The sequence below is a fragment of the Mus pahari genome, chromosome 10 (genome assembly GCF_900095145.1).
Source record: "Mus pahari chromosome 10, PAHARI_EIJ_v1.1, whole genome shotgun sequence".
In the NCBI taxonomy this organism is placed as follows: Eukaryota; Metazoa; Chordata; class Mammalia; order Rodentia; family Muridae; genus Mus; species Mus pahari.
The window spans coordinates 99,608,244-99,616,757 of record NC_034599.1 but is presented as its reverse complement, the minus strand read 5'-3'; the positions used below and the strand labels follow the sequence as shown (position 1 = coordinate 99,616,757).

General features: G+C 53.7%; 1 protein-coding gene across 2 annotated transcripts; it reads left to right on the top strand.

Moving 5' to 3' along the window:
* The first annotated feature begins 1,509 nt into the window (after positions 1 to 1,509).
* LOC110327471 (aminoacylase-1) lies at positions 1,510 to 7,082 on the top strand. Of its 2 annotated transcripts, none has more exons than XM_021206493.2 (15): positions 1,510 to 1,732; positions 2,129 to 2,233; positions 2,863 to 2,927; positions 3,013 to 3,117; positions 3,680 to 3,774; positions 4,229 to 4,305; positions 4,401 to 4,490; positions 4,581 to 4,637; positions 4,903 to 4,976; positions 5,059 to 5,108; positions 5,237 to 5,381; positions 5,468 to 5,536; positions 6,424 to 6,503; positions 6,648 to 6,708; positions 6,797 to 7,082. In XM_021206493.2, exons 2-15 carry the CDS (start codon positions 2,140 to 2,142, stop codon positions 6,959 to 6,961), a joined length of 1,227 nt encoding a protein of 408 aa, XP_021062152.1. In that variant the 5' UTR covers positions 1,510 to 1,732; positions 2,129 to 2,139; the 3' UTR covers positions 6,962 to 7,082. The 2 variants fall into 2 exon arrangements, with proteins under 2 accessions (XP_021062152.1, XP_021062151.1); XM_021206492.2 differs by having other exon boundaries at positions 2,125 to 2,233.
* Positions 7,083 to 8,514: the final 1,432 nt, after the last annotated feature.

Below are 8,514 nucleotides of genomic sequence, written 5' to 3'. Positions count from 1 at the left end.
AGCCAAGGCTACACAGAGAAACCCTATCTCGAAAAAACAACAACAACAAAAAAAAAAAAAAAAAAGAGAATTAAAACTGCTGGGCTGGGGAGATGGTGGCTCAGGGGGTAAGAGCACTGACTGCTCTTCCCAAGGTCCTGAGTTCAAATCCCAGCAACCACATGGTGGCTCACAACCACCGTTAATGAAATCTGGAGAGTCTGAAGTCAGCTACAGTGTACTTATGTATAATAATAATAAATAAATCTTTGGGCCAGAGCAAGCGGGGACTGAGTGAGCAGGACCGACCAGAGTGAAGCAGAGGTCCTAAAAATTCAATTCCCAACACCCACATTTGTGGGTGAAAGCTCACAACCATCTGTACAGCTACAGTGTGTACTCATATACATAAAAAATGAATAAATAGGGGCTGGAGAGATGGCTTGGCGGTTAAGAGCATTGACTGCTTTTCCAAAGGTCTTGAGTTCAAATTTCAGCAACCACATGTAATGAGATCTGACACTCTCTTCTGGTGCGTCTGAAGACAGCTACAGTGTACTTAGATATAATAATAAATAAATCTAATAAATACATCTTTTTAAAAAATGCTGTTGAACCACCAAACCTGCTTACTTCCTTATTAAGGATGAACAGCCAGAGACTTCAACCCCAAGCGTGGGATGAACCCCTCCTTGATCTTCCCCGCCTGCTCCCTTAGTCCCAGGGTTGAAGTCTTCTGCCCCTTGCCCTTCCCGGAGCTGGCTCAGCCTCTGGAACAGAGGGCAGAACTTGCTGGGAGGACAAAGGACAGCTAGGTAGGTGCACAAGTGGGCAGCTACAGTTACAAAGCCGGTGGCCAGAGAAACACTTGTGCCTCTGTTTCTCTCTCAGCTGGACGCAAAAGAGCTTAGAGTTCGCTGAAGGGTCAGCCAAGGTGCTCTTTCCCCATCTTCCATACCGAGAGGTGTCACGATCGTACATGACGCTCTGCACCTCCACCGTGATACGGTTCTATCCACCGTCACACGGATTTGGCCACACAGAAACTCGTGGACAGAGTCACACGTTCTCCCATCCGGGTATTTATATTTCATTTATGGTCATGGCACCTTGCCCAGACGCCCACTCTGCCTGGCCAGGGTTAAAACCCCATGGGCTCACCAGCGTCGTGGAACTCACGGAGTGGGGAGGACAGACACTAAATAAAACCTCACTACAGGAGGAGCGTGGCAATCTGGGGGTGGGTTGGGGGCTCCCTGAGGAGTAGAGGCAAGAAAGGGCGGAGAGGACAGGATACACTTTGCAGGTGGACACCTAGAGAACAGATGAGTACCCAAAGCCGCGGTGGCTTTTAGTGCCAGGCCCCGCCCTCTTTCCTCGCCCTATCCGGAGGCTGCAAGGGGAGGAGGGTCCCCTGGGGGCGGGACCATCCTGGGCTTGCGGTCCAGGCTGCAAGGCGGGGTGTCGGGAGGGCGGAGCTGGCCTCAGAAAGGAGCACCCAGGGGGTGGATCCCGGATCCAAGCTTCCAGTTACCCTGCGCAGGCCCCACGCAGAGCCCGGCAGGGACAAGGGCGCCGGCTCCGCTACAGGAACTGGGACAACCCCTATAGTCTTCGGTCTCCGCCCCTCCACTCCGCCCAGGCCACGTGGTGGGCGGCCCCGGGCGGTTTTGAGATTGCGACCTGGGTGGACCCTGAGTTCCGGCCACAGTCTGGAGAGGAGAGCACAGGACTAAGACCTGGAGAGAGCAAGGTTGGAGGACCTTAGGGAGGGCTTGGGGAGTATGGGGCTCTGTGGCTCTGGCATAAAAGCCCGGCCTTTGGGAGAAATTTTTTGAGGCGGGTGTAAGGAGTCAATGTCTCATTCAAACCAAGTTCTCCCACTAAGCTGGCTCTGTGCCTCAGCTTTCTCTTATGTCAAGTGTGCACTCGGAGGATCAAACTTACTTCCAGGCACTCTTTTGAGGATTAAATGAGGAAATGTTTAGAAAGCAGCCAGCACATGGCCTGGCACAGAATGGGGAAGTCAAACCGAAGTATCCTTCCCCTGTAGGAACAATACTGGAAAGGCCAGATTTCAGGTGCAGTCCACGGGGCCTCAACTTTTGGGGGTGGGAGTCGTATTAACTATTCACTTTCCCCAAGCCAGCACGCGGCGCCATGACCACCAAGGGTCCCGAGTCTGAGCACCCCTCCGTGACGCTCTTCCGCCAGTACCTGCGCATCTGCACTGTGCAACCCAATCCAGACTATGGTGAGAATAATGCAGGGTCTTAGGGCCTGTGCCTCTTGAGGGTCCAGGGCTGCGAGTATGCTAATGCTGTACATTGCCTTCAACACCTGCCACCTACCGGATCCCGACTTTGCTGTCTCTCCTGCCTCTCTTCCTGTAACCACCCTCTAGTCGGCTGACCAAGGCAACGGGGTCCTACTCTGTACCCACCCTTTCCTTATGCTGTGCAGCTCCGATGGTTACGCCTGCCAGCTAGTTTAAGGAAGGCATGACTTCACCTCACTCCTCAAAGGCCAGAGTGGTGTGTGGAGACTGGGGCAACCACCCCTGGTCTAACAATTCCAAAGTTACACAAAGGCCACAGCCCTTAGGGAATCTGGCTTAGTGGGAGGGTCCAAGTCCCGTTGTAAGATTTACGAGCTGAGAGGTTTCAGGTGAGTCTTTATCTCTGACTTCTCTGTCATTAAGAAAGATAACACCTCACCTTCACAGAGGGTCACTGTGGGGCCAAAACATCATGTTCCTTGGGGACACAGATGCAGATGTTTTGAGAGATTTGAAATTGTGTTGGGAAGTCAGCTATACATCTCTGGGCCACCTGGGCCGGTGGGTACCGGCAGAAGCAGCGGCAAAGCTCTCTGTGTTTCCAGGAGGGGCCATCACCTTCCTGGAGGAGAGAGCCCGCCAGCTGGGTCTGAGCTGTCAGAAAATAGAGGTGAGCAGGGCGGGGGGCATGGGTTGGGGACACCTTGTCTCGCCTGGTGCTGGCTGACTGCTTCCTGTCCGTCCTGACTCTGCAGGTGGCGCCTGGCTATGTGATCACTGTGCTGACCTGGCCAGGCACCAACCCGACACTCCCCTCCATCTTGCTAAACTCCCACACAGATGTGGTGCCTGTCTTCAAGGTGCGTGTGGAGGGATGCGTGCAGGCCTGGAGGGTAGACACAGTGTAGTCGGTGGGATTCCCCAGGGACCCATGGTGCCGATCTCACCACTGACTCTTTGTTTTTTGTTTTTGGTTTGTTTGGTTTTGCTTCCCCCACCCCCCAAGACAGGGTCTCACTATGTAGCTCTGGCTAACCAGGAACTCACTGTGTAGACCAGGATAGCCTCAAACTCAAAGATCCACCTGCTCTTCCCTCCCTCGTGCTGGGATTAAAGGCGTATGCCATTATGCCCAGCTTCTCCATCACTAACTCTTAACATTCATATGGCATGGCTCTCTTCAAGCAGCCTTTGTCCAGTGAGGGTTCTGTGCTAGAGAGGGGGTGACAGCAGGAGCCAAAGGGGGGGGGGAGTCAGGTAGCTGGGGGGGGAGTCAGGTAGCTGGGGGGGTGGGAGTCAGGTAGCNGGGGGGGGAGTCAGGTAGCTGGGGGGGTGGGAATCAGGTAGCTGGGGTTTCTAGCCTTCTGTCTCTCTCATCATTTCAATTCTATGGCGGGCCTCTCTTTCCACCTCTGCCCCCAGGAACATTGGCATCACGACCCCTTTGAGGCCTTCAAGGATTCTGAGGGCTACATCTATGCTAGGGGCTCCCAGGACATGAAGAGTGTCAGCATCCAGTGAGTATCCCCCATTCCCAGACCCCTGCTGGCCTGCTGGACTCAGCAAGATCACAGAGATGTGGTGAAAAACCCTAAGCCAAGCCAGGGCCTTCTTCTTTTTTTTTTTTAAAGATTTATTTATTTATTATATGTAAGTACACTGTAGCTGTCTTCAGACACTCCAGAAGAGGGAGTCAGATCTTGTTACAGATGGTTATGAGCCACCATGTGTTTGCTGGGATTTGAACTCCGGACCTTCGGAAGAGCATTCCGTGCTCTTAACCACTGAGCCATCTCTCCAGCCCCATCTTGACTTTCTGTCTAAAGCAGAAATGACTGCCACGATGATTTATGGATGGGGAAACCAGCCCAGAGGGAGTTTTCTGGAGTCCCTGAAATACATGGCAGGGGAGTGTCTAGGGCACAAGACGACACCGTGAATGCCCTGAGCACTTAGTCTCTGCTCCCTTAGGTACCTGGAGGCTGTGAGGAGGCTCAAGAGCGAGGGCCACCGATTCCCTAGGACCATCCACATGACCTTTGTGCCGGGTAGGAGTGGCTCGGGGAGGGGCATCTTTGAGAAGGGGAAGGAAGGTGTGTCTGTCGGGGAGGCAGCTCACATCACACCCCTGACACTTTTACAGACGAGGAGGTCGGAGGTCACAAGGGGATGGAGTTGTTTGTGAAGAGGCCTGAGTTCCAGGCTCTGCGGGCAGGCTTTGCACTGGACGAGGGTAAGCAGGTTGGCCAGCCTCTGCCAGGCATAGGGAGGCTGCAAGGGGAAACTGAGTCACTCCACCCTGTATACCTACTTTCTCCCTCAGGCCTGGCCAACCCCACGGATGCCTTTACCGTCTTTTATAGTGAGCGGAGTCCTTGGTGTGAGTATGGGCTCGGGGGAGAGGCGTGCTATTTGGTCAGCTGACCAAAGCCACCAGTCCCCACTGTGTGCCACCCTTTCTCATGCTGTGCGCAGTGGCTTCGCCTCACAGCACAGGGTCTTTTGGAAGTGGACACCGGAGGCATCCAGACTTTTTGCCTTCCTGTGCTCTGAGGGCAAGCTCTTCACTTTGCCAGGATTCCCACTCTAGGCCATGGGCTCAGAGCTCAGAGTGCATCTCATGCCAATAACTCTCTCCCTCCCAGGGGTACGGGTTACCAGCACTGGAAAGCCAGGCCATGCCTCACGCTTCATTGAGGATACAGCAGCAGAGAAGTTGGTGTGTGGCCCATGGGGAGCCTGGGCATTCGGGAGGCTCTGTCCCAGGGCCGCTCTTACACTTCACCCCATTACTCTCTTAGCATAAGGTTATAAGCTCCATCTTGGCATTCCGGGAGAAGGAAAGGCAGAGGTAAAGGCAGCCTAGGAAGGGGGTGGGGTGAGGGGGTGGCTCTGGAAGGCTGTGCAAGACTTTGCTATCTCCTTTTATCTGCGACGCCTGTTCTCTGCCTCCCCCCCTTCTCCCCCATACCGATGCAGGCTGCAGGCGAGCCCTCACCTGAAGGAAGGCGCCGTGACTTCGGTGAATCTGACCAAGCTTGAAGGTGGCGTGGCCTATAATGTGGTACCTGCTACTATGAGTGCCAGCTTTGACTTCCGAGTGGCACCAGATGTAGACATGAAGGTGCCACCTCCACTCAGGTTTGAGGGAGAGAGCCTGGGGTTCTCCATCCCGTGTCCTAGAGCCTCAGCTCGTACCCCTTCCTTCAGGCCTTCGAGAAGCAGCTGCAGTGCTGGTGCCAGGAAGCGGGAGAGGGGGTCACCTTTGAGTTTGCTCAGGTATTGACTTGGGACCTGTGATGACGGAGCGTCAGGGCCACAGGAGTGTGGGCTTACTAAGTCTGGGCTTGTGTAGGACCTCTGCGTATATCTGGCTGACTCCTTAGCTGTAAGAGATGTTTTATTTACCTAGTAAAGCAGTAGCTGTAGAGACCGTTCTGAATGGTAAGGGATAAAATAGGGGTCTCGCCTCTCGCCGCAGCATGGAGCAGGGATGCTCGCATCCTTTGATAGGACATCTGGAGTGTGGCTCAGTTGGTAGCACGCATGAAGCCCTTGGTTGGTCCCCAGCACCTCCTAAAGGAAGAATGTGGCATGTGCCTATGTGCAGTCAGAGGTGGAGGTGAGAGGCCAAGGCCAGCTTTGGCCACAGAGTGACCTCAAGGCCAGCTGAGACCTTATCTTAGAAAGCAATACAAAGGCAAGATGTGGTGGCTCATGCTTTTAATTCCAGCACTTGCGAGGCAGAGGTAGGCAGATCTCTTGTGAGTTTGAAGCCAGCCTGGTCTACATACTGAGTTCCAGGACAGCCAGGGCTAAGATAGAAGCCACGTTTTGAAAGAAAGAAAAATGACTGATATGATTCTGCGATTGTGCACACATGTGGTCCAGGAAAGTAGGACCTTGTATTCAGAGAATGTGTATTCTGTCAGTCTAAGGCCCAGGGCGCCTGCCCAGCAAGCATTTGGGCTAGGATCAGGATAGAGTGAAGTAGATGAGAATGAGCAAGGACCCAGACCTAGGGCATTGGAAGGACTGGAAGAGGACCCGGAGCTGCCCTGGCCAATGGGAAGCCTGGTAGGCGGGTGTGCCCTGTGCCAAGCACGCACATTGTGTGATGGGCAGAGCCCCATGTCCTGGTCCTTGTCATCCCTCCCCTTCTCCAGAAGTTCACAGAGCCTCGAATGACACCCACTGATGATTCAGATCCCTGGTGGGCAGCTTTCAGCGGGGCCTGCAAGGCAATGTGAGCACTGACCAGCCCTCTCCCAATCACCCACATCTCAGAACCTCTCCTCCCTGTTGTCTCCCTACTTTTTCACCATCCTGTGTCCTGCTGGTTCCCCTCCCCCCCTACTTCCTCCCCATTTACCAGGCCCTTCTCCTTCAGGAACCTCACTCTGGAGCCAGAGATCTTTCCTGCTGCCACTGATAGCCGTTATATCCGAGCGGTGAGCTACTCACTCCCAGGGCAGGGCAGAGCTGGGCAGTGGGGGATCTGAAGGTTGGCTTTCTAACAGTGTTTTATCACCCCTGCAGGTGGGGATCCCAGCTCTGGGCTTCTCGCCCATGAACCGCACACCCGTGCTGCTACATGACCATAACGAAAGGCTGCATGAGGATGTATTTCTCCATGGGGTTGACATATATACACGCCTCCTCTCTGCACTTGCTAGTGTGCCTGCCCTGCCTGGTGAAAGCTGAGCCCCAGGGCTTCCCACTCTTGGAGCTCTCAGCCCTACCGCTGCTGAGGATGTCCCCCCCCCCTCCCCCCGCCCAGTAATAAAGCCAGCATTGGATGGGATGTTCTTTAGACTGTGGACAATCATGGAGTAGAGATTTGTTTCTCTGGGGACTTACCTCCATTTTACAGATGGGAAAATTAAGCCTGATTTGGAGACCTTTCTTATTCAACTGCTTTGTGCCTTTTGGCAGGGCCCCTCATTCAGTAGTACAGTATTATCTGGGCCCAGCCAGAGGCACTAATTCCTGTATCATAAACCCAGCATACTTCTGACCTACAAGGCCAAAGTACTGTTTCTATCACAAGTGGATACTGAGGGTCTGGAGAAGTGATTGGATTTTCTAGAAATAGGGCAGGCCATTCCCAACAGTGTTATCAATTCCAGGGCTCCAGGAACTGAATACTGAGCTAAATCCCCAAGCACAGGACAAGGAAGGTAGAGCTTTATACATACCTTAGTTGTAGCCAAAATATCCAAACCCTGGCCTGTAGCCACTGAGTGTTTTTAGTAATGACCCCTGCTCACACTAAGGGGCCGGTGCTTTGAACTGCCTACAAAGCTTGCACTGAGGTCCTAACATTACTCTGCACTAGAGCTGTGGCTCCGCTCTTTTTCTCAAGGCTGCTTCTTGCCCTCCCTAGCCATGTGATCAGTTTTCATACATGGGTAGCCAGAATACCACTAACACCTGCCTCAGAGCCACCCCATCACGGTTAAACCTGTGGCATCCCAGCATCCCTTTGAGCCACCAAAGGGCCCAGGCTTGGGCTAAGGCTAGTCCTGAGAGTTACTTCTACTGTTCTATAGAATGCCCAGAAAACACTGGTCATTTGCTAGCTGCTCGGAGTGCTAAGACCTCACCAGACCCTGGGAATGGCGGTTCACAGCTGCAATCTTTGCACCCAGGAAGACTACCCACGTCAAGGCCAGGGCTGCCCTGTTAGCTCAGCAGATGAAGACCTTGCTGGTAACTATCTGAGTCCCGACCCCAGCCGTCCTCTAACCTGCACTCCAACAGGGACACCATGGCACCCAGACATCTCAGGTGCAGTTCTGTCAGACCAGAGCATGGCTGGAGAGCAGGACCCTTCATTCCCTCAGCTGATGAGGCAGAGCAGGCTAACGCCTCAGCTCCCGGAGGTGCCAACCATCCTGTTTACTAAGCTCCTCTCTTGTACTCAAGGATCCTACCTCAGGGCTCCAACCTTTCATCCCTAAAAGGACCATTTTTCCCATAGCTGCAACCCCATTCATCCAAGGCTCAACTTCTGCCCCCCACCAGAGGGCAGCAACTCCACCCTCAACAAAAGACACAAGCTAACAGATCTTGCCTGAGTTTATTTGTAAAAACAGCATAGGACACTGGTCATCTGCAGAGTGTGTGGGGAGGTGTACCACAGCAGTCCGTCTGTCTTCACGCTGGCAGGAGTCTTTCTATGGGGCCTTCACGGGGGCCTGGGCACCTTTGGGGGCTTGGGCACCTTTGGAGGCCTGAGCGCCTTTGGGAGCCTG